The 24,893-nt window shown below is 44.3% G+C and overlaps 1 protein-coding gene and 1 long non-coding RNA gene across 3 annotated transcripts; both read left to right on the top strand.

Annotated features, from left to right (window-relative positions):
* Positions 1–416: 416 nt before the first annotated feature.
* Positions 417–6,301, top strand: LOC122462869. The gene is made up of 2 exons (XR_006285747.1): positions 417–1,717; positions 3,280–6,301. It is a non-coding gene; the product is annotated as an uncharacterized LOC122462869 (long non-coding RNA).
* Positions 6,302–7,082: 781 nt separating this feature from the next.
* On the top strand, positions 7,083–24,174 carry LOC102938952 (killer cell lectin-like receptor subfamily B member 1B allele B). Of its 2 annotated transcripts, XM_043528287.1 has the most exons (8): positions 7,083–7,609; positions 10,264–10,440; positions 13,344–13,453; positions 18,818–18,916; positions 19,292–19,405; positions 22,512–22,666; positions 22,998–23,107; positions 23,947–24,174. In XM_043528287.1, the coding sequence occupies exons 3-8, from the start codon at positions 13,369–13,371 to the stop codon at positions 24,065–24,067; spliced, it is 684 nt and encodes a 227-aa protein (XP_043384222.1). In that variant the 5' UTR covers positions 7,083–7,609; positions 10,264–10,440; positions 13,344–13,368; the 3' UTR covers positions 24,068–24,174. The 2 variants fall into 2 exon arrangements, with proteins under 2 accessions (XP_043384222.1, XP_043384221.1); XM_043528286.1 differs by lacking the exon at positions 7,083–7,609 and having other exon boundaries at positions 8,323–10,440.
* Positions 24,175–24,893: the final 719 nt, after the last annotated feature.

The raw sequence follows: 24,893 nt of genomic DNA, 5'->3' as shown, positions 1-24,893 counted from the left end.
TCCCCCTTCTCTTGCTCCAGAAGCATATGATATGTGAGCAAGGGTCTGAATGAGCTCTCCCTTTCCCTCTTTTGATGCACTGGGGGCAAAAGACCTCAGGAGCAGACCGTATTTGCATAGACACACCTACTTTGCCAAGGTGATCAGCAGACAGACCTGCTTTGCCAAAATGACCAATTTTTGCTGTTTTGGGTTAAAAATCACTTTACTCTTGAATGTGGCAGTAATGAAATGTTGTTCTCCTTACTGTGTGACTGAAGGGCAGCAGAATTGTGGAGGGTCACCCTAACTGTAACCTCAATAGCTAAGCAGGGGGTAATGATGTCACATGTTAGTGAAAGGGGAGGGGACTGTTCAGTGATCACCAGAGGTGAAATTGCTGATTAATAGGTCTAAGGGGCTGAGCCTTAGCCCTGGTCTGGGGAGAACTACCTGGTGAAATTGCTAAGCAGTGAAGCCTCAGAACACGGTATTGCGGCTAGAGGCAGAGGCGACAGTAGAGACAGGGGTGAGCAGCAGCAGCAAAGCGGTGGCAGAGGCTACAGAGGTCAGCCACAGAGGCATTGATCAGTCCCCCCTTTCAGGGGTGGGAATGAGCCACGTGGACACCCCCCCAAATTCTAGGACTTTGCTGACTTCGGACAACCAACTGTGAGTGGGGTGCAGCAGAGGGAAAGGGGAGTTGTGTTTTAAAGGGACATTCATCCATCAGACTTCCACACCACAAGCTGGGAAACTGGGGCAACTGACACGGCCCAAGATATTGTGGAACAGGCGTTTACTTACAGTTTGCATACTTTTGAATCATTGTTGCAGTGTTTTCCCAAAGAAATGCTGAGTGCCCTCTCCCTTTTATTGAAAGTTTTCGTTTGTTATACACAGACTCAGTGCTTGTGAGTGAGGTGCATGTTGCCTCTTAGAGGTGCCTGGGGCGGTGTTCAGTTTTCCCAGATTACTGGGTGGGGGCTTGAGCTGGTTCTCTTTTGCAGTGTTAAGAGGAATCCCTAGATATTGAAAGTGGCCCTTGTTTCTGCCTACACCACCTGGCAGAAGTATATCTGTACCCTTTCAATATCTAGGGATTCCTCTTAACACTGCAAAAGAGAACCAGCTCAAGCCCCCACCCAGTAATCTGGGAAAACTAAACACCACCCCAGGCACCTCTAAGAGGCAACATGCACCCCGTGTGTGCGTGTATATAATATATATCTAAAAAAGGGACTTAAACTTAAGTGCAAAGGGTGTCCCACCTTCAGGTTTATTGCAGAGTTTGCGTGTGTGTGTCTCTCTCTCTGCTCCAAAAGCGTTTGATGTATATCGCTGGGACATAAACATATGTACAAAGTGTCCAAAGCGGCCTTGCTACTTGGCCGCTAAATATGTTGTTTCATGCATGGCAGACAAAATCTGTGCATCCAAACAAACACTTTTATACATGAATTGGATAGAACTACGTGATTGGTATGAGCAAAGATCCTCTGCACATCACGTGTGTTTTTCATGTACAAATACTTGCATGCAAATATATTGTAACCTTAAGGCCTTTTTTTTTTTTAAATGGCCATCTTCTTCTGAGAGCTTTGCCTGAATACGGCTTGGGCTGTATAGTACATGTCGTGCTCTGCTGAACAGCAGTTCTCCTGGAGTGAAATGTGCTGCTGAACAGTGGACAGCAATACTGCGCGATGCTTTAGGACAAGAACTGAAGATGCTCACAGTAAGAGCAGGTTTATTGCAGTAGTGCCTGGGGACCATCAAGAAAGGAAGGATGATCCAGCGGTTTAGGGTGCTTTTGTAGGGCTTGGGCAATCTGGGTTTAAGTCCCTGCTTTGCCACAGACTCCCTCTGTGACCTTGGGCAAGTCACGTAGCCATTCTGTGCTTTGGTTCCCCAACTGTAAAATGGGGATAATAACCCTGCCCTGCCCCACAGGGGTGAGTGGGGATAAAGATTTTGACGGGCTCAGACCTATGGTGATCATGGGTTCCATGTAGGTATTTCTGACAGGTAGAATGGGCCCCCGCTGTAGCAAGTGTTGTACAAATAGAGCTGATTGTCCCTGCCCCCAAAACCTTAACAGTCTAAATACACAGGACAGGGAATGGGCATAACAGACAAGCAGAGTAAACAAATGTGATGGCCTGGAAATATCCTGCTACTGCCCCAATTATTTGTATTCCTTGGATGTGGTTTAGTTAGGAGGGGATTAGCTGCTGAACAGACAAAGGAAGGGGGCTAAGGGGCATAGGAGAGGGAGGGAAGGGAAGAGGAACATGGAAGCATGATGGGGTGAGGCTGAGGGGAAGGCACTGGAGGAAACCAGTCCCTGCTGTAGCACTTGTTGAGGCAGCTTCTGTGTCTGCTCCTGCAGGCTACTGTCTCTTTGGCCTCTGGGACTAGTTCCTCCATGGACGTTTTCTTTCCCCAGCCCCACATCATGGCTCGGGGTGGGGGGTTGCTGCTGCATGGGTCCTGGTGCTCTTGTAGGTTGTGGTGGGAGAGATCGCTCCTGCACAGTTCCTGTTCTAGGGGTATTGGGCAGGGGGGAGAGGGGGTCCTTCCAGCTGGGCCCCACCTCTTCCCCTTCCCCAGCCCAGTGTGGCAACACCTGCTGCTTTTGGATCTGCTCTTGCTGTCCTTCGTAAAACGTGAATTGTGACACTAGATGTAGGGGGTTGGGGGGTCACTGTTTGTTTATTTTGGGTTTTAAAAAGGTAGAGATGTTTATTTTACAGAGATTAAGAATCTATGTTGTGTTCTTTACTGGACTACAACAGTTTCCAGAGATGATAGATGATGGTCTAAACTTTTTAATGTTGTCCCTCAAATTCTGTTTTTTATTTTGTATTTTCCATGAGAGTGGGTGTCACAGCCCACACTGAGTTAAACATCGCACTGCAAAGTTTTCTGCTGTTTGCTTGCTGGTTTGTACAAGAAAGGAAACTGAGCGTTTCACCAGCACAATTAACACTTCAGACTTCTGATACCGCAAGCCCCTGAGCCCAGCTACCTTTTTCCAGAGAGTTAGGCCCTGATTCTGCAAGCTCGTCTGCATGTTTACCTTAAAGCAGGGGTCAGCAACCTTTCAGAAGCGGTGTGCCGAGTCTTCATTTATTCACTCTAATTTAAGGTTTCACGTGCCAATAATACATTTTAACGTTTTAGAAGGTCTCTCTTTCTATAAGTCTTTAGCATATAACTAAACTATTGTTGTATGTAAAGTAAATAAGGTTTTAAAAATGTTTAAGAAGCTTCATTTAAAATTAAATTCAAATGCAGAGCCTCCTGGACCGGTGGCCAGGACCCGGGCAGTTTGAGTGCCACTGAAAATCAGCTTGCGTGCTGCCTTCGGCACGTGTGCCATAGCTTGCCCACCCCTGCCTTAAAGCATGTGCATACTGCTCTTGATGCCAGTGGGACTGCTCACATGCGGAAAGCGAAGCATCTGCATAAATGTTTGCAGGGTGAGAACTTGTTTTGAAACCTACTGGAGAAAACAAAATCAGATGACGACAATTTTTTCGCACTTCTGGTCAACAGACGGGTGCCATAATGATTAACAGCTAGCAAAATCTCTTTTGTGCATCATCCTGTTAACCACAAATTCTTTCCCCTTATTGGCCACCTGCTTTTGCTAAACATCCGCATCATTTTTTCACTAATTGCTCTGCCCACAAAATACATGTTCCCAGACCTCTTTTTTTTTTTTTTTGCTGGAAACAGTTTGGTTTCCAACTATATGCTACTTACTCGAATTAAGTGGCGTCATTTCAGAAAAAAAAAATTTGGGGGAGTGGGGGGAGATTGTATCAGCAAATAGAACATTATATGTGATTATGTTCTATCCTGCAAGGTTGGAGGGGTGGGGAAGGAGCATATAGACCTATGAAAAGTTGGGTGGGGAGCAAACCAAGGCTAGTATGTATGTGTGTGTGGGGGGGGGCAACAGCCCCCTTTGCCCAAGATCAGATAATGCCCCTGCTCTAATGTTCACTGTAAAGGATCTTAAAGTACCAAAATACTTTACATACAAACGCTCCCCATCGTATTGCTTTGTGCTGTAGAAACCTGCACGTTTGCCCTTCCTGCCTCTTGCTCACTTAAACTGCAACTTTACGGTGACTTTAATAGTATAGGGCTTTTTGCGTCTAGACTGAGACTTCAAAGCAGCCTAAGGGAGTTAAGTACCCAATTCCTATTGAATTTCAGTGGGATTCGAGTGCTTAAATGTCAGGGTCAGATGAAATCTCCTAATTTTTTAAAAGGAAACCATATAAAATGAAACATGAACCTGTATTTCATTGTTGTATTTTGGAATAAAACTTCTTCTTCGAGTGCTTGCTCACGTTCACTCCAATCAGGTGTCTGCGCGCGCACGGGCACGGTAGCCGGAAGATTTTCCCCCTAGCAGCATCCGTGGGGAAAAATCTTCCAGCTACTGTGCCCGTGCATGGACACACCTGATTGGAGTGGACGTGAACAACACATCTTGAAGAACAACACTTACCGAGAAGGTGAGTAACCATTTTTTTCAACAGATCATGCTTAAAAACGTCCCAGGGTTGATAGATAGAGCAGTAGCATCCGATGAAGTGAGCTGTAGCTCACGAAAGCTCATGCTCAAATAAATTGGTTAGTCTCTAAGGTGCCACAAGTCCTCCTGTTCTTTTTGCGAATACAGACTAACACGGCTGTTACTCTGAAACCAGAGCAGTAGCAGGTTCTGTGGTCAGAGTTAGACGTGGAGGCTTCTACCACAGCAGCCTGTTCAGTAGTTGTTGCTGAATCCCCCCCCCCCCCCCCCCAATTCATGAGAACAAATTCACGCACGTTTTATAAACAACGAAGAACAAATTTAGGAGATTTTCATCTGAGCCTGAGATTTAAGCGCTCGAATCCCACTGAAATTCAGTAGGAATAATTGGGTACTTAACGCATCTCATTCAGACTCCTTTACACCTTCTTTGAGGTATTTCAATTACTCTCCTTCTAACAACGTTTTTTGTCATCCTCCATAACGGTTTCACTTTTCCGGAGGACGCAGAGTAAGAGGTCTCTTTACAAAATGCATCTGAAATAAAGAGCACGTGGTGACACCAGCAGAATCATTACGTTTAGTGATCACGCAGGAAAAGAGCACGAAGTGAGTCAATGATCAGGCAGGATTTGGTCATTGCTGAGGCTTTTGTGGTATAGATTTCTCCAGTGGAGCTGACCCAAACACCAGCCTAGAACACAGGCCTGAGGTCAGAGTCTGAGGCTGTTTATTAAATAAAGTAGTTTGTTCTTCGCATATCGGCCTATGGACACACAACAAATTACATTGGTGCAATGCAGTAGAGTACCTCAGTGTAAGGGTAGCTAGCTCAGAGCACTTCAGTCCCACTCTCCTTGTGCCTGGCAGCACTCAGGAATAACATGACTTCTGTCTTATAAAAGAATGATACTTGCCCCTTCCCTTTCTGTTACTGATGGACAACAATCCCATCGGCAGAATCAGAATGTGCTTTAAAAAAGCCTCTTTGTGAGTGAAGTTTGAAAAACTGTTTCATTTCTGTTCCTCATCCCCCTTCCCGCTTCCATTTTAAGCCCCCTATGCACCTTCTGTGCTGTCTCCTCTCCTTTCTCACCTGTCCCTTGTTCTCCTGCCCTCTTCTCGGTGTAAACATGTGTAAATGTCGAAGTGTAAAAGTGCAGGAGGGAGGGAGCAGAGCAGCTAACAGAATGTTTTTTTAAAGGCATCAGGGCTGGCGACGCTGTCACGCTCCATCGGCGCAGCTGGATGATACAGCTGCCCCGGTGCAGCACGTCTGGTGAAGACACGCTATGCTGACGGGAGAGGGCTCTCCCTTCGGCATAATGACTCCACTCACTGAGAGGTGTGCGCGTTGCTGGTGGGAGAGCGTTTCCTGCCCACATAGCCTGGTGTGGACACCGCTTTATGTTGATGTAACTGATGTCGCTTGGGGGGTGGTTTTTTCACACTGAGCGACGTAACTGACATCGACTTAAGGAGTAGTGTAGACAAGCCCTTTATGTTCGTATAATATTTTAAACATTTAAAAAAGAGATGAGAGCAGTGGTCCCATCTTTATATTCGCCAATCCACTTTTAAACAACCTTAACGCTAGAGCAGGGTGAAATTCTTTGGCCAAATCTATTTTTCAATTAAAAACGCAGATTCAGGGTGAGTGAAACATTTTGTGAATTCACGTCTAATTCACTAAATTGTTTTGATCAAAGACAAACCTAAAAAAGTTCCCCCCAAAATGGAACAATGGAAATGGAAATCTTTTAAAGATTTTTTAAAAAACAAAACACTTTGAATCTAAATGGCTTTTCATTTTGAAATGTACTTCAAAAAACATTTTTTTAAAAATGAAATGTTTGGTTTTGGGTCAAACAAAATGTTTTGTTCAATCTGGAACAATTTTTTGTTACTTTTTGGTTTGCTGTTTTATTTTTCAAATGTTTGGGACAGTCCGTGAACTGAAAAAACAGTTGTTTGCACAGCTCTCCCCATAGCAGCATCCGAAGAATACCCACTGTGAAATAACCCAGTTCATCCGAGGCAGGGCTGGAAATACAATCCAACCCCCTATTCTATCACCAGACAGTGCTGCTTTTTTCCTCACCTGATATGCTGAGTCTTTTAAAGATTTGGCCATTGATTTTTATGCCTAATTACAACATGAGATGTCGATAAAATTTCATATAAGGACTTAGGGGTCAAATCCTCAGCTGGTATGAATGGGCACAGTGACATTGACTTCAATGGATCTGCAGCAATTTACACCAACTGATATTCTGACTCTAGCACTTCCTTATGTGTGAATTATATATTTTTCTTTCAGTCTAACCTTTTTGTAGATCCACCTAGAAAATAAAATTATGGAAATGTAGGTCTGACAGGGACCTCAAAAAGTCATAAAGTGTTGAGGCAGGACAAAGTAAACCTAGACCATCCCTAACAGGTGATTGGCCAACCTGTTCTTAAAAACCTCCAATGATGGGGATTCCACAGCTTCCCTTGGAAGCCCGTTCCAGAGCTTAACTACCCAGAGAGTTAGAAAGTTTTTCCTAATGTCTAACCCAAATCTCCCTTGCTGCAGATTAAGCCCATTTCATCTTATCCTACCTTCAGTGGGCACGAAGAACAACTGATCACTGTCCTCTTTATAACAGTGTTATGGGAAAAGGGAAAATAGGAGAGAGATAAAGGACCCCTGGTAAAGGTAGTGTTCTGGTTCCCTGAGTTAGGGTCTATCACCCATGGACACTGCAACAATGACACTTTACTAGAATTAAAGGTGAACCAAAGAGGGTTTATTAACATAACATTGGTAGGTAAATAAGGATAAATTTAGCAACAATAATAATAACTTGGTGGTCTGAGAAAGAGACGGCTCGGAGCTGGTCCCAGTATTCCCCAATACAGACTATGGACTAACAAGAAGATTAATACTTGACACATGAGATGACAATCGGAACAAGGAAGGCAGGTATGTCCGTCTGGTCTGCCACAGCTCCTGATGAGGTGGATCCGGACCTTCGACCGTGTGATGGATGAACACAGGAGGAACTTGCATCAGTTGGAACAATCTTTCAGGTAAGCTGGACCTCAGGTAAGTGCTGATGATGCTGCACTTGTCTCTCGAAGACCGCACAAACACAACTGACACGGGCTGCCTCTGGGGCGGACAGCACTCGGTGACTGGCGTGCAGGGTTCATGTACCCAGCAGCATCTAGGCAGATTCGCCAGGTCATGTGCTCAGTCTTTTCCCGCCACACTTGAAAAGAGTGCCAAAAGCTAAACAAGAAGGAACCCCAGTATGACCCTCAAACTACAACATGTACAGATTCGAAATGGCGACGACAGGAAATTTTTCAAAATAAAAGTAAATGACAGCAAATGACCATAGAACCTTCCAACAGCTCTCAACATATTTGAAGACTGTTATCAGGTTCCCACCCCCCACGGTTCTTTTCACACGACTAAATATAGCCAGGTCTTCAGGGTCGAGTGGGTTGGTTTCTTGAGGATTGAGCAAGCTCTTGCTGTCATAGTCCTTCATAGATTCCATGGCCAGAAGGGGCCAGTGTTATCATCTAGTTTGACCTCCTATAGAACACAGGCCAGAGACCTGCCCCAGAATAATTCCTAGAGCAGATCTCTTAGGAAAAAAAACATCTGATCTTGACTTAAACATTGTCAGTGATGGAGAATCCACCATGATGCTTGGTAAGTTATTCCAGTGGTTAATTACTCTCACTGTTAAAAATGTATGCTTTATTTCCTGTCTGAATTTGTCTCGCTTCAACTTCCAGCCATTGGATCATGTTCTACCTTTCTCTGCTGGACTGAAGAGCCCATTATTAAATATTTGTTCTTCCTGTAGGTACTTCTAGACTGTAATCAAGTCACCCTGAACCTTCTCTTTGTTTAGCTATATAGATTGAGCCCCTTGAGTGTATTACTGTAAGGCATATTTTCTAATCCTTTAATCATTTTCATGGATCTTCTCTGAACCCTTTCCAATTTATGACCACCCTTCTTAAATTGAGGACACTGGAACTGGACACAGTATTCCAGCAGCAGTCACATCAGTGTCAAATACAGAGATAAAATAACCTCTCTACACCTACTCTAGATTCCCCTCTTTATGCACCCCAGGATCGCATTAGCCCTTCTGGCCAGTGTTGCCCTGGGAGCTCATGTTCAGCTGACTATCCACCATGACCCCCAAATCTCTTTGAGTCCCTGCTTCCCAGGAGAGAGCCCCCCCCACATTCTCTAATCATGCCCTGCAGACTTTGTTCCTAGATGTATATATTTACGTTTAGCTATATTAAAATGCATATTGTTTGTTTGTGCCCAGCTTACCAAGTGATCCAGATAGTTCTGTATCAATGACCTATTCGCTTCATTATTTACCACTCCCCCAATTTTTGTGTCATCTGCCAACTTTATCAGTGATGATTTAATGTTTTCTTCCAGGTTATTTTTATTAATGTTAAATAGTGTGGGTCCAAGAACTGAACCCTACAGGACCCCACTGGAAACAGATCTGCTGGATGATGATTCCCCATTTATAACTACACGTTGAGACATATCCATTAGCCAGCTTTTAATCCATCTAATGTTTGCCATGTTAATTTTATAGCTCTCTAGTTTTTTAAATCAAAATGTCACTTGGTACCAAATCAAACGTAAGTATGTTATGTCAACACTATTACATTTATCAACTAAACTTGTAATGCCAACAAAAAAGATATCGAGTTAGTCTGACAGGATCTATTTTCCATAAACCCATATTGATTAACATTGATTATACTACCTTCCTTAAATTCTTTGTTAATAGATTAATAAATTAATTAGCCCTGGTAAAGCTCCCCCTGTTGGAAACTCACCAGGCTTCTGTGTTTGGGTCCCATCATGCTAGACCCTTGTGTTGTAAGTTTCCTGACTCTGAGCAGGCCCCAGCGCTCTCTCTTTCATTGGCTTCTCTGGCATGCTCCCTGGATGCAGGCGCTATGTCTGTGGCCCCTTCATGGAAATGGGACCTTGTGTTCCAGTTACCCTAGGCCCCCAGGATCAGTGCTGACCCCCACATAGACATCCCAGTAGCTAAAGCACTCTTCTCCAGAGCTCTGACCTTACAGGTGTTTGGGGTTACAGTTTACCTCTCCAGGGAAGCGTGATAGTTGAAGCATGTAACACAGATTTTGCAAAAGGCTCCCAAACCAATCACTGTTCTTTTAGATAGCTCCAGAGATGTACAGCTCTTGTCAAAACACTAAAACATCTATACTCCATTCCTGTTTCAGTTTCCTCAGCATGCTGGAGGGTTCGTCAGGATTTGGGGCAGTGTCCTCTCAGGATTCCAAGTCCCCTCTCCTGCACCTCTCTCCTCACGACTTCTCCTCTGCAATGTGCAGTCTGCTCTCTCCTCCTGCCTGCTTCTTTGACCTTGGCTGGTCCCACAGTCAAAGAAGGTCCCCTCTGCTGCAAAAGCATCTCTCTCTATTCCTCTCTCCTGCTCGAACTTCCTCTGTCTCAGAGTCCCTCTGAGTCTTTGGAGAAAATCACCACCTAGTTTCTTTGTTCTCCTATTTTTAGAGTTTCCATTCTCCAAAACCTGCTCCCTTCAGACCATCTGGGTCAAATTGGTTCTCCCAGACAAGGCACCCTCCTTAACATACCCACAATTTGGGCAGAGACCAGGTATTAAGGTTAATGATTTATTTTATTTGTTCTACAGGTTCTTCCAGACCATGGAAGGAAAGGAAGAGGGGGTGTTATACATCTCTGGGACCCTGCCAGACACTCTGAGGCTTTCAGTGATACAGGAATTTCATACAATTAACCAGAGTTCATAAGTTGTACAGAGACAGAGTCCCCAAATCGTCTCAGTTGCATTTTTCAAGGAATTTGGCAGGTGAGCTTCTCTGAAAGAGGTGTTGATTATTCCTATGAATAGTGGGCATAGCTTTTCCTACCTGACTTTTACCAGCCAGGAGGGGCATGGATCTGTTTCACAGGTTGTATCTCTAACATTTTTCAGGATTTCTTGAGGTTCAGTGTGTATGATGGGGGCAAACTTAGGAATGGTGAGGTGAATAATACAATCTGGTCAGCAATGGAATTTTCTTTCCCAGTCAGCTCCATTCGTACATATTTGGTTGATCTTATCAGTGAAGCATGTTGACAGCTCTTCACAGCAGTGGACGCATGGGTCTGATGTCTGGGTTATGCAGCCTGGATTGCTTAACCAGTTCATGTGCAAAATAGCTCCATTGACTATGATTCTGCTGCATGGATGTTGGAGGATCAGAAGGGTTGTTTTGCCTCCTTTACTGCGGTGCCATAGTCTCTAAGATTGCTGTACAGAGGGGTGGATTTGCTGCAGTAACAGAAGGGGTATGAGGGATGGACAGAGAAGTGAGGTGGAGACAACCCTGAAGCTGCAGATTTATCAACCAAGTAGTTAATAAACTAATGTTACTAGCAAGTGCTACGTGAGACCTAGGGGTGCCGGCATTACTGCATAAGACCAGTTTCCTCCAACTGTTCTTCTTACTTGTCAGGTCACCGTGTGACAAGGGAACCTGACTATTTTACTGTGGGCACAAATTCCGCAGAACCGTGGCTGACTCCTACATCCAGGCATCAGACATAGAGCTCTATCCTGTGAAGTGCTGAGCGCCCTTTCCTCCCATTACTTCAGTAGGAGCTGATGTCACTCAGTGCCTTGTAGGTTTGAGTCCTAATGCAACAGAGCAGTTTTTCCCTGGACCAGGCGCAGCTTGCCAAGGAAGTGCTATTACGAGAGTCTGAATATCTCAAAGGAATGGTACTAATGCTGTTATTGCAGGTTTAACCACTGGCCTTCATTTAAGTCACGGTGGTTCTCAAACTTTTGTACTGGTGACCCCTTTCCCACACCAAACCTTAGAATGTGACCCCCCCCCCTTACAAATTAAAAACACTTTTTTATATCTTTAACATCATTATAAATGCTGGAGGCCAAGCAGGGTTTGGAGTGGAGGTTGACAGCTCGTGACCCCCATGTAGTAACCTTGCGACCCCCTGAGGGGTCCTGACCCCCAGTTTGAGAACCCCTGATTTAAGATAAGTTAAGAAAAGCCCTGGCTGGGATGATTTAGTTGTGGTTGGTCCTGCTTTGAGCAGGGGGTTAGACTAGATGACCTCCTGAGATCTCTTCCAACTCTAATCTTCTATGATTCTATAATCACCAGTCCCCACTTAAGACAAAGGTGGACGTGAGCCTACCCAGAAATTAGCACTGTGTAGAAGGCTACACTATGTATTGTTTGGCCAGAGATATATGTGTGTGTTTGTGTGAAGAGAAGCATCAGACAGAGCAGAGAGAGAGAGAAACTGGGGGTGGAGGGTGAGAGGGGGACAGACACGCAGCCTGAACAAGCCACTGGAAGCATGGTTTGGCCAGGGGAGTAGCCTAGAGAAAGGATTTGGGTTGTGTTACGAATTATACCTGGTAGGACACGCACACAAATGCTGCGAATTATACCTGGTAGGACACGCACACAAATGCTGCGAATTGTACCTGGTAGGACACGCACACAAATGCTGCGAATTATACCTGGTAGGACATGCACAGTTCGAATCTAGGCTGAGGCACAGAAACAAAGTCCACAACTGCAGAGTTCCCAAAAGACACTAAGTTTATTACGCTTGAGCGTGGTGCCCCCCTGCTAGCCAGGAGGGGACCCTGAATACAAATTATACAAAGGTTATATACTTTTTAGCAAAGCACGTTGCCCTCGTGCATCGGAAACCTTAGCCAATAAACAAACCCTTGTCTTATCTACCACCTATCCCTGCTTGGTGCATTCCTCGTGCTATACCAGTATGTTAATTACACAGCATGGTTTTAAAGCCATGCATTAGTAACTTTTATTATTAGGATGGGAGGCCTCAAATTAAGGCCAAGAGACAGGGAGTTAGAGACTAACAAAAACCAGATACTGGGAGTCAAGGCAGGCTGGAAACAAGGAGGAGGATTTTCACAGGGATTCAGTATCTAAGAATCACTTCTCCTGGTGTATGATGTGCTGGCATTTAAACAATGGTGGGCCCCAAACCAAAATGGAGTCACATGTGCTAACTTTTCCTTAACAGTTGGAAAGCTGAAATGAGTTTTGGACCTGTGAACAAGGACACTGGCTCCTGTTTAGTTCCTCCTGTGTTTGGGGAAACAGGACTTTGTACATTCTTTGTAAATCAGATTGCATCAAAGGTAAACAGGCTCCATCAGCAATTTCTCTTCCTAACTGGAATGACCCACAGAGCTCCCAACTTTGAGCAGACAGTCAGGTTAAAAGGGGTAACAATGTAGAACCTGAATAGAATAGCTAGAGAGAGGGGTATGACTGTCCCTAGTGATGAGATAAATTAAAGATGTCTGTCTCCAATGGGAAATATGAATTGTAATTAAAAAGTTCTTATTTTTCAATCTGTTTTCCAGTTTTATGCAATGATAAGAATTTCTTATCTTAAAATGCCCAGAGCTTCTGAACCAAACACACCAGGGAGCAGCTTTCTTTTAATGTAGGAAAAATCAACAGTTTATGTGAAATCCCAGCACCAGCTCTAATGCATTGAGAGAATGTCTCAGATTAGCTCGTGCAATTGTAGTTTAAACACTCTTTATCTCTAGTGCCTGGATTTCTCTCTTAGATTGCTAGGAAATAAGGAAGTCAAAACCTTCTGATAGACACTTCCTCTTACTGGATACGTCTGTCATCTTGGTTCATGCATAAATATGAGGCAACTCTTAGACAGTCCGTCTTCTTGTAGCCTCTCATCTTCCTCTGCACTTGCCATGGCTGGAGAAATAGTATGTGCTGATTTAAACATTCCTGGAGCTTTTTCCACTTCAAAGTCACTGCATCCATCTCAGCACCCCAGTAAGTATATTTAGCTTCTTACTTTTGTACTGGTATGCTCTCCTTTTTTTGGTTTGGATTCCAATTTTTTGAATGTATTTTTTTGTTTTTACGGGTAGCACAGATATTTAAAGAAAGATTTTCTAGAAACAAAGAGCAGATGTGAGTCTCTGTGTTCCATTCGAATGTTAGGACTCAGCAAATATGAGGTAATTTACCATCTGTCAGAACTAGGAACTGAATCTCTTTAATGCAATATTGTGCATTTTATTTTCATGTTAATACAAAGTGTCACAGAAATCTTCAGAGCTACTGCCAGTCTATAGATGCAAATTACATGTGAAGAACAATACAGGGTTATTTTATGGCATTTTTCTACTTACTTCATAAACACTTGGGGGTGGATACTCATGCTGTATTGAAGATGCAGTACATAGTATAGTGGGGTAAGTCAGAGGTAAAGAGCAATGCACTGATCCAGTCTTGGGAAGACTGAACACAAGGAGTCTGGGAGACTCGTATAATTGTCTTTCATTTCTTGTTGGAGAGAATGTTACGTCACACAGATCAGGGAGAAGGGACTGGTTTTGGAAAATTACTGAGAACTCAGTGCAGAGGGTCATGGAGGTGATTCCACATGGTGAGGGAAGTGTGGAGAAAAGGATCTGCTAAGATTCATGAAGAGGCAAGTAGGGAGACTGAAGTCTAGCATCCCAGGTTAGGAAATAGGGGAGGAGAAGAGAAAGAAATGAAGGGCAACTTGGTCAATAAAGGATGAAGAAAACTGTGGGGGATGCAGCGGGGGGTTGTACTGGATTCTGAATAGACCTGGATAGGGAAGATTTGTGAGGAGTCAAGTCATTACACTTCAGAGCAATTAAAGTTTGGACAACTCTTAACTCAGGGGAGACCAACGCAGCAGGAAGAGAGGAGGAAAAATAATAGCTTTCAGTGTTCCAGGAATAATGAATATACAAGGAACTGTAAACTAAACTTAAAAGGATGTAAAATGTAAATATATAAATCATAGTATATTTTTTTTACAAGACTCTCCTGAAAAGATTGGTATCTGGAAATAAAAAATCCTAATAATATTTTGCAGAACTGTGGTAAAATAGTAAATATATTAGCTATTTTCAGAGCATATTTTCTACAGAGTCAGGCTACTAATGAGAGGACATTTTAGATGACTATTATGCTGTTAATCTTAGAATCAAAATATATAAAGCTGATATTTCAGTTGATGAGCAAATTAAATACTAACAGTCCAGATATTGTATCACTCAGTGTGTGTACAGTACAGTATATGCAGGATTACATATAAAAAGTTAAAAACCATTATTTAGTTTGCGCAGTGAAGCATTCAAAAGTTAGGAAATCCCGGACATACAGTTGCTTGTACCACCTTAATTCTGCCCCACTGTGCAATCATTTTGCGTATTCAATGAGGCAGGGATCCTTTGGAAAAAAAGTAGTCTTTAATTACATGGACACATATTGTCGTCATGCACATGCACAAGGGAGCAGAGATAAGTTTCTGGCATTTCCTAACTTTTGAGGGGTTCACTTTGCAATCTAAATAACATTCTTTTGAGAAAAAACAACAAGGAGTCCTTAGAGACTAACAAATTTATTTGGGCATAAGCATTCATGGGCTATAACCCACTTCATCAGATGCATTATAGCCCACGAAAGCTTATGCCCAAATACATTTGTTAGTCTCTAAGGTGCCACAAGGACTCCTCGTTGTTTTTGCTTATACAGACTAACATGGCTACCCCTCTGAAACCATTCTTTTGAGAGGTTTTTTTGTATGTAATTTACTAGAGTTTTTTTTTAAAGGAAAAAGATAAAACCAAATTCTGTTATGTGCCACTGTAGCACCCCCCATCGTGTATTTTCAGCGAAGTGTGAACCCTGAAACTTCAGCACAAACTGCTACTGCTTGAAAAACAAGACTATTTTAATTAGCTGGCTGCTGCAAAACACTTATCGCAGAGGGAGGAAATAGACCACTGGGTTCAGGTGCTGGTTTGTGGGGTGGCTCTTGGGAGAGACAAGTCCATGCCAGCTCTCTCTCCCTTCAAGCCTCTAGGAGTTGGAACTTCTGTCCCTTGTGATGCACCCAGGCCACTGGGGTCATGGGCTGGGTCCAGGATGTTGTTGGGGAAACCTGACCCAGCTCTCTACCCCCAGGGAGTTGGAGGAGCTCCAGCCCCATGCGGTGCCCCCTGGGGCTGGAAAATGGAAATGGGCTGGTGTGGCCAGGAGGTGGGTCTCTACAGATGTCCTTTGCTTCCCTTGGAAGCTGGAGCTTAAACTGTGGAGCCACAGTAGTTACAGTGTTCCAGAGTAGCAGCCGTGTTAGTCTGTATTCGCAAAAAGAAAAGGAGGACTTGTGGCACCTTAGAGACTAACCAATTTATTTGAGCATGAGCTTTCGTGAGCTACAGCTCACTTCATCGGATGCATACTGTGGAAGCTGCAGAAGACCTAACCAATTTATTTGAGCGTGAGCTTTCGTGAGCTACAGCTCACTTCATCGGATGCATACTGTGGAAGCTGCTTCCACAGTATGCATCCGATGAAGTGAGCTGTAGCTCACGAAAGCTCATGCTCAAATAAATTGGTTAGTCTCTAAGGTGCCACAAGTCCTCCTTTTCTTTTAGTAGTTACAGTGGTCAAAGAGTTTCTAGTAGAAGCCTAATTTTTTAACACCATCTCTGACTCCCCCCATTTTATCTTGAAATTTGTTAATCTGGGGCCAAACAAGAATTTTTTTTCTTTGAAAAATTGAAATCAATTTAACAAATCATTTAATTATTTTAATTAAAAAACAGAAAAGCAGCTTTTTACTTTTTTAAAAATACACCATTTTTTGTCCACATGTCTCCAGAACATTTTGTTCTATTAAGGACATAAGTTTGATTTATTAAGTCTCAATGAGAACTCTCACATAAGATGGACTTTTATGAATAACAGGCTACAGTTTTTGAAGTTATTCTAAGTTAAGTTCTTTGATATTGAAAGTGCTGAAGTCTCCTGTCGTGATTACCAACTCGATGGGGCCTAGAGACTATTACTCTTTTTATTTTAAATTATGTTTTTAAGTCTCTTGCCCTTTTCCTCTTTGAAGACAGCTTTGAAAATGTAAAGCGACTTCTAGGGTTGAACTTCATGGTGGCTTTTCTAATTTTTTTACAGCAGTAGTAGTACTGGAGGGGCTGTACAATGGGTAAGCATCCTCTTAACATAGCATATGATGCCTTGGAGACCAATACAAGGGCTGTGGCCACTGGAATAGTCCTGTGTAGATATTCCTGACCCCACTCCCCAGGCCTCATTACAGCAGCCCAATGGAGGACAGAAGATCTGCCTTTTAAGGGCCAGTGAGAAGATCTGGAGAAGATCAAATCTACCCTTTGCCAGAAGCTGAGAATGGGTGACAGGGGATGGATTATTTGATGATCACCTGCTCTGTTCATTCCCTCTGGGGCACCTGGCATTGGCCACTGACAGAAGACAGGATATTGGGCTAGATGGACCTTTGGTCTGACCCAGTATGGCTGTGCTTATTAGAAGCGTATGTACGACCCAGTCTGAAAATTATCTCAACCTTGACAGGTTTCAAAGGGTGGACTCAGCAACTTCTCAGGCCTGCTCCTCACTAGGGAGGTTCCAACCTCTCTCCACAGTGGCCATGGGAGGAGACCCCAAAAGCACAAGAACAAACACTTCCAGCTTTCTACATCACAGTCTTCCTCCTCTGCCTACAAGCAGCTGGTTTAATGGGACACACAGGAGCCACACAAGTCTCTAGCACCTTCCCCCCTGACATTCTCTGTCCCCTCCTGTACGGGGAGATTTCAGCAAACCAGGAAAGTGCCTGAAACCGCTATTGCTTATTGCTAAAAGCAGCCAAGTCAGCAGGCCATAAAGTGGCCATGCAGCAGGCTCAGCTTAACCAAGGCAGGAGGGGAGGGGGTTTTGGGTGCCACAGAAAGGGCAGCTTGACCCTGTGTGCTTCCTGTTAAGAATTGTGTTGAAGTTGCTGATGCATGCATTTTAGAGGCCTCAAGGCTGCAAACTCTGGAAAAAAAACCGCACACGTGGTTAATCAATAATCAGAAGGAAACCTCTTGCTTGGCCTGTAGCCCCAGGTGCAATGCCTCCCCTCGAGACTGGCCCAACTGGGAGCACCTGCTATGGCACAGGACACTGGACCTGCTTCAAGTGACAGGAGCCAGCCACCCTGTGACAGAGACCATTCAAGATAGATATTCCATCCAGTTCTGCACCAGGTCCCCTCCTCAGGGACTCCCCCTCACAAGAAAGTCTTCCTGGAAGATGGGGACTCACTCCTCTTGAAAGTAGCTATAGAAGTTCCTCTGTGTAACCAAGGGAAGGGACTCTCCCACTACTTCCTCATCCCCAAGAAGGAAGGTCTATAACCTATTCTGGGCCCCGAAGACCTGAACAAATATGTCAGGCTTCAAATCCTTCCCTCACTCTTAAGGAGACTTGTATTTATCTCTCAACATGAAAGATGGATACTTCCACCTGGCATCGGGAAGAACCATTGCAAATACCTGAGATTCTGCATGGGAGTCCGGTACTTTCAATTCACAGTTCTTCCCATCACCTTGTCAACAGTGCCGTGGGTAGTTACCAAGTGTCTGCTGATGGGGTTGGCGCACAGCAGACATTGAGGGATACATGTTTACATGGATGGATGAAAAAAGCCAAGTCAGAGGCAGCCATTGCCGCCACTTGTAGCCTGTTTTTGCCATGCAGTTATATGGTGAAATATCTCCCCTTTACGAACACTATGGACCTAACCGCTGACAAAACTCCACGGAATGCCATTAACTTCACTGGAGTCACTGTCATGGTTCCACGGGATCAGAGCTGCGCCCCAGCTTTTGAACCTTCTCTTGGAGGATCCCCGTCAGTGTGCAGAGAATCTGGCCCTCTGTGATACAGGATGATGTGAACTTGCTAACTAGTAAACATTAAAAAGAAAAGGAGTACTTGTGGCACCTTAGAGACTAACAAATTTATTAGAGCATAAGCTGTAGCTCACAAAAGCTTATGTTCCTTTTCTTTTTACGGATACAGACTTACACGGCTGCTACTCTGAAACCTAGTAAATATTAGTTATCTTTGGTATTTTCTTCAGCTTTCCTCTACTTCCGTCTAGTTAGACAACTAATGTTGCTCTTGTGAGGGTGATGTGGCCTCAGAGTTTTAAACTCTGAGCATGACCATTTTCCTCCTCATATTACATGAGCCTGAACTTCATCCTTATCTCCAGTTGAGCAGCCTCCAAAGCAGAAGTTTCCATGTTTCATTATAAATCTTTACACAAGGTTTTGACTCTTGCAGATATCCCTCAGTGCCCACGCTGGCATCGGCTGACTCTATGGCTTGGATGGGCTGGGAACATCATCCTGGTGGCAGCTGTGATCGCGCTTCGTGTTTGGGGTGAGTATCTCAGCACCATAGATTCACTGGCTCAGTGAATTCTCCTCTTCCTCTGCAATTCCATTTAGTTTCTATTTTTTGGCCTCCAAAACATTTCTGAATAAATTACCAGGCATTTCAACACTGCCATAGACATCAAAAGTGTTACATAAACAAAATAGAGTTGAGAGCTTGATACATGAAACATGCATTATTTGTCTGTAACAGCTCCACTGTGAGATGTGCAAAAATGTGGAATGAACCTTACAATGGACAATGAGTGAGATTCCATCTCACGCTGCTTCTCTGTCCCCATCATAACTCAATAGATATCCCATGGTATTTGGTGAGTTGATACTTTTTACCTTCTCTCTTTTGTTACACATCCTTGTGAAGGTCAGACTGAAAGACAGAGAACAACAAATGGAACTGAATGTAATTCCAGCCTGAAGGATTCCCAGTCTTGCTCAAATCAAAGTTTGTATCCAAAGCCAAACAACAACTCAACAGGTAACTGTATCTGCTATTCTTTGTGCTCTTTGCAACATTGTGTCCACCTGGAAGAACTCTCACTCCAAACTCACTGATTGAAAATTCAGCAACTATGTCACAATAACTTATACATAGCTGAGATGTGCCATACCCTCATCTTCCCGTCTTTATTTTTCTGGTCATTTGTTCTGTTTGATGGCTGCAGAATAAATACTACAACTGGCTGAAACATTTCTGATTCTTAATCAGAAAAGAGGGTTTTGCCAAATTTTATTTTTCATGAGAACATTTATTTTTCAATTTTCTGAAATTTTTCCAAAGGGGAAATTTTCTGGGGAAACTAAATATGTAGGTTCAAAATCATGGCCTTTTCAACACTTTCCTATACATTTTATCTTTTCACATCTTTTCTCCAGTGGGGAGAAAAATAGGAGAGAAAGAAAAAAAGGTAAAAAAGGGGAAAACCCTCTGATAATTTGCCAGGGAAATCCCACTTTTCAGGCAGCTCTAATAAATAAGTTTTCAGCTGTTTGTGCAGAGTAGTAGGAGTGATATCTAGTGGTCATTCAAAGTACTTCCAATGTGTATGAAACAGGCACATTTTATATCCTTTCACTTACCATTGTAGTGTGATCACATGTGGGGTGAAACTTGCTAGCTGTTTAGTAACACACAACATTATACGATACCACAAGAGAGGAAGTGAAAAGCAATTCCAAATCCCAGGGAGTTTCAAATGTTTTTGCATGGTGCAGCATATTTTAATACAGAGCACCTAATGGATGCCTGCCTTCCCTTGTGTAAACTCCCAGACCCCACCCTCCTCACCTCCCTTTTGCAATCCTATAACATCCCAATGGCAACTACAGAAGTTGCTCATAGAAAAGTAGTACTGGGAAAAATTGTAGCTGTCTTGTAGAGAGATATAGCAGCTGGAAACAAGGAGAAGCCAGGCAGATGTGACCTGTCAGCTTTCATGGAGTACCTACAAGCACCCCATAGACCATAATTTGGAAATATTTGCCACATCCAACTGAAATTTCCAGAGAGATTTTTAGGGAGGAAAAAATGTAGTTACACAAGCTGGTAAATCCTCTGTTAGTCAAAAGAGGATGCTGGGATTTTAATGATCACAAGTGTAGACACACCCAGAATGGGGCAGTGTCAGAGCGGGGCTTAGAACCCAGGTGTGCAGCCTCCCTACTCCACCCCTAGGTAGCGCTGGTTTTCCCTATACTGGTTTTTGAGGCACTGAGTACGGGCATTCAGGATGTGCAGATTATCGGTGAGGCTGGTAGCACCACCTGTTAAGACAGCACAATACTTCCCACTAGGAGAGCCTGTTTTCAGTTGCTTTTATTTTTGCTGAGGATTAAATGTTCAGGCTGAACCTTTCCATGTCAGGGGTATGCCTCAGCCTGATTTTTTATTTATTTATTTTTTTTTTAGTTTCAGACATAACTGTCCAGCTGTTTCTGAGAACCAGCCTAGTGAAAATACATTGTTTTTCTCATGTTAAAAAATTCTGGAGACTTTGTCTTTCAGAAGCTCCAGTGCTGTCCCCACGCTGTGGAATAGGGACTTGACACTTGGCAAGGGGGTGGCTTACGAATCAGGGATCTGTCTGCCTTTAGCTGCGCCTGTGAATATCTGCCCAAATTTGGCTAAGTTATAAGCCTTTGAAAATTCATGATTCTGTCAACAATGAGCATGCTCCAGCCCAGAGCTACAGGGGGCTGAGTAGGACGTTCTATGCAGGTTTGGGTCCTGACAGCGGCGCTGAGAGTGGGGAGCCTGTCTCTCACATGCTTGCTGTGTCCTCCTGAGCCCAGGCAGCATGGAGGAGGAAGTTGCCTGAGTTGAATGCAGAAGGAACAAGAGCCAGAAGGCCGGGGAGAGAGTACATTGGGGCTGGTGGTAGGGGAGAGTTACTTAAACCAATCCTTTCACAGGTGGTCACTCACTGTGTTCCTCCATTCATTGGGTGCCTCAGTTGAGAGCCTGGGGTGTGATTTGTAGCAGTGCTGAGCGGTCACAGCTGTAACTGAAATTGATGGGAGCTGTGCCCTGAACATATGAAGTACTATAGAATGCTAAGTACTTTAAATGCCCTGATTTTTCAGGTACCTTATTCCTGCCTAAGTACCTTTTGAGGGTCTGAGTCTCAGGTTGGGCACCAGTATTAGTGGATACTTTTGACCTCAAACTCTCCATGCCTAAGTTCCATATCTGTAAAATGGAAATATTGCAATCCCCTGATCTCACAGGGGTGCTGTGAAAATTCATTAATGTTTTGTGAAGCACTCAGATACTATAGAGCAGGGTGCCAGAGGAAAGCCCAGGAGGAAATTAATAGTTCTGTCTTCAGAGCCGGCTTTGAATAGTACTACTGGGGCTACACATTGAATGAGAAGAAAACAAAATATTGAATAGCTGCTCAGTAAGTCAGCAGCACCGTCCGTCATGTGCCCAGAATGAAGTAGGGGTCCGGTGGAGAAAACTGGTATGTGACTATTTATATACGGACTGGATCATAATGCATATGCACCAGGGGGCCCAACAAAGATTGCACAGGCAACCTCAATTCTGACACTTCCTAACTTTTGAGTGCTTGACTGTTCTTGTAAGGTGGTTTTGTAACTTGTAACTTTTGAGTGTAATACTGTTCTTGTAAGGTGGTTTTGTGTGTATGTGTGTGTGATCAGCACGCAGCCCGCAGAACTTCCTACGAGAATCCCTTACCTCTGTCCTCCTACTTTTAAAGTGCTCCAGAAGTGATTCAGCAGAGAAGGCGACAGTTTTCTTGTGTCTTTCATTTCAGAGGTTTGGTGCTCCTTGGGGGGAAATGCATTGTGTGATACTGAGCCCGTAAAATGTGAATTGTGTGCCCAATCTTATGAATTCATATTCACATTACAGCTCTGCCAGAGCACCTCTCTCCTGACCCGCACCTCCATCTGCTATTTGAATAATGGGCCTTTCCTCAAAACAAACAATGAATAAAGAGAAATGTCTTGGCTGAGAATGTTTATAGTTTGAAAGCCCCTCGTGAACATAGGGAAGCTCAGCACTGTTCAGAACTTTCCGGCCTATTTAATGTTGCCTTTTCCATGTCTATTTCTAGAGGGCTGTGAGTGCAAACTGTGCCCCGCTGGCTGGCTGCCGCACAAGAACCAGTGCTATTGGGTCTCTAAAGAAAGTAAAACATGGAATGAGAGTCGTGTGGACTGCTCAGCGAAGAGCTCTCAAATGCTCGTGATCCAAGACAAGGAGGAGATGGTACAGTAAATAAAAATGGCTTAACCCGCCCCTTGAGAGATGAGTGTCACTAGTTATAATGTAATACAATGAGCTTGCAGCAAAATAACAATGCCCCAGCTGTATGACATTTGGCTTAAGAAAAATCTTTTACAGAGCACGTTAAAATATCACTGTTATGTGGAGGGGAAGGAAGGGGTGAGACTGGGAAAGGGAAACATCAGAAATTGGGTTTATATCTATTGCAGAGCTATGTAGCAGGTTCTCTTCCTTCATTTGCCGAGAGAGCAAAGAAGCCAGAGAATTCTAGCAGGTTGTATTCACCCAGACTCCTCCATCCTGTCACTTACAGGCGTATATACTGAGTATTCCACAATTGAACCTGGTTTGGCTTGGACTCAGTGTTACATCCCCAGAGAGGAAATGGACCTGGGTGGACGGCTCCACGTTCAATAAAACACTGTGAGTGTTCATGGTTCCTACTTTGGCTTTGAAACTGAGTGTGTCTTGCATGGTGCACAAGTGGGAACACAAGGTTAGTGCTCTCTAGTGCTAGCAGGAGCAGAGGCTGTCTGTGAGCACAAGTAAAGTTAAGCACCAGGCAGAGTCCTCCATGGAGAGATGGTCAGTCTCAAGCCCCCTGTGTGCTTGCAAAGCCACAGGACAAAGGGGGGTCAGGGTCTGTTTGGAGAATGGGCATGTCTGGGAAGACACTAGCTTAAGCCCAATCCTTGTCTTGCTGAAGAGGCACTTGCTGAAGAGTTCGCACCTATGTTAGCTCTCAGCTGTGCTGCTCTGCCTGAGTAAGGTGGCCCTTGTCCAGCAATGCGCTCGTTAATGCAGGGTCAGGCTCCCCTCTCCTGCTGAGCAGTACAGTTTACCTCCACCAGGGCTGCAATGGGGGTGGGGGAAGGGGTGGTACTTTCCCAAGCCCCGCCCACCAACTAAGCTCCACCCACTTCAGACACCACTCAGTGCACATGGCACAGTTGTACAAAACAGGACCACACAGGTGCTGCTGGGCTCCTCGGCTTGGCTCCCCAGCAGTGGGGTTTGAATACACCCATGGGCAGTATTGGTCAATCATCGCAGTGGATTTTGCGATGTTTTCCAGCACTGAACTGAGCCTGCCCAGCTCCTTTCCCACTCTGTGAGGCCTATTACTAACTAGGGCTCCGTAGAAAAGTACGGATGAAGGAAGCTAGTATGGAGACAGACCACCCCTCCGAATGAGGGATCGCTGCTAAAGATCTTGCTCAGTAAAGCTAAACACCCAGTGACTCCTGCTCTTTGTTCCCCAGGTTCCAGCTAAGAGGAGCTGCTGAAAGGGAGAGCTGTGTGATGATCAAAGGGAACCGTGCTATTTCGGAAACCTGCCTGGCTTTAGCTAAATGGATTTGTGAGAAAGTTGCCCTGAAATAAGCAGTCACACCAATGAGTTGCACTTGCGTAACTGAAATAGCAAGTGTCCTTGTTTATTTTCTAAAAGAAAAACACATTTGCTAATTAAAGAATTCTAAAGCCTCCAACAAACCCATTTTCCAAGGAAGATCCTTTCACTTGTTCCTCAGGAGCTGGGTCTGATTTCATGAGGAGCTGGCTGCCTCCTGGGCATCGTGTGTGAGCAGACACTTTTGGCTCTTTGGAACCGTTTGAAAATTAAAAGTTGTGAAGCACCATTGTCACCGCTGGAGACCTATGTGCCATTTGGCCACATCTCAGAAAGGCACCATTTTGAACATTCTTCCACCCTGCCCTACTTTCAGTCGTAGCCTCTAATTCTGTGGGAGATTTAGGTGAAGAAGCACCGGTTTGTATTCCCACATCTGGTAGTTGCTTACCATTTATGCACCCAAATCTGAGCACACAATTGTTCTTGTCACAGATCCACAGGGTCTGGTCTATGCCTAGCCTGTAACTAGTTCCTGTACTGGGCTGGGCCTGGCCCGTGGCCTCCAAGACTCTGAAACTGGGCCCTCAGCAACCAGCTATCCCCCCACCCTTCTCTCTCTCTGTGGCTCCCTGAAGCAATTCTAGACTCCTCCGGGAGGCTTGTGTACACTGTACCCCTGCAGCACACACTGCTCCCAGTGAGTATTAGCAGCAACACCAGGCAGCCTTTTCAAAACAAGGTAACAATTTATTAGTCACCTGGCTACAGAATCTGTAAGTCCTTAGGGCGGCATAGAGAGGCAAAGGTTAAGGCCTGGTCCCCAGTTGCCAAGCCAGTGCAATCAGCCAGGCAAGC

Source organism: Chelonia mydas, chromosome 14 (assembly GCF_015237465.2).
Source record: "Chelonia mydas isolate rCheMyd1 chromosome 14, rCheMyd1.pri.v2, whole genome shotgun sequence".
In the NCBI taxonomy this organism is placed as follows: Eukaryota; Metazoa; Chordata; order Testudines; family Cheloniidae; genus Chelonia; species Chelonia mydas.
Note: the sequence above shows the minus strand (reverse complement) of the source record. Positions and strands in the feature narration are given on the sequence as shown.

Bases quoted from the DNA above. Each gene is read 5' to 3' on its own strand.
- LOC102938952 (XM_043528287.1), top strand. From the start codon at position 13,369: ATGGCTGGAGAAATAGTATGTGCTGATTTAAACATTCCTGGAGCTTTT. The intron at 13,454-18,817 runs GTAAGTATATTT...TGACTCTTGCAG, and splicing joins GCATCCATCTCAGCACCCCA to ATATCCCTCAGTGCCCACGC. The intron at 23,108-23,946 runs GTGAGTGTTCAT...TTTGTTCCCCAG, and splicing joins TCCACGTTCAATAAAACACT to GTTCCAGCTAAGAGGAGCTG.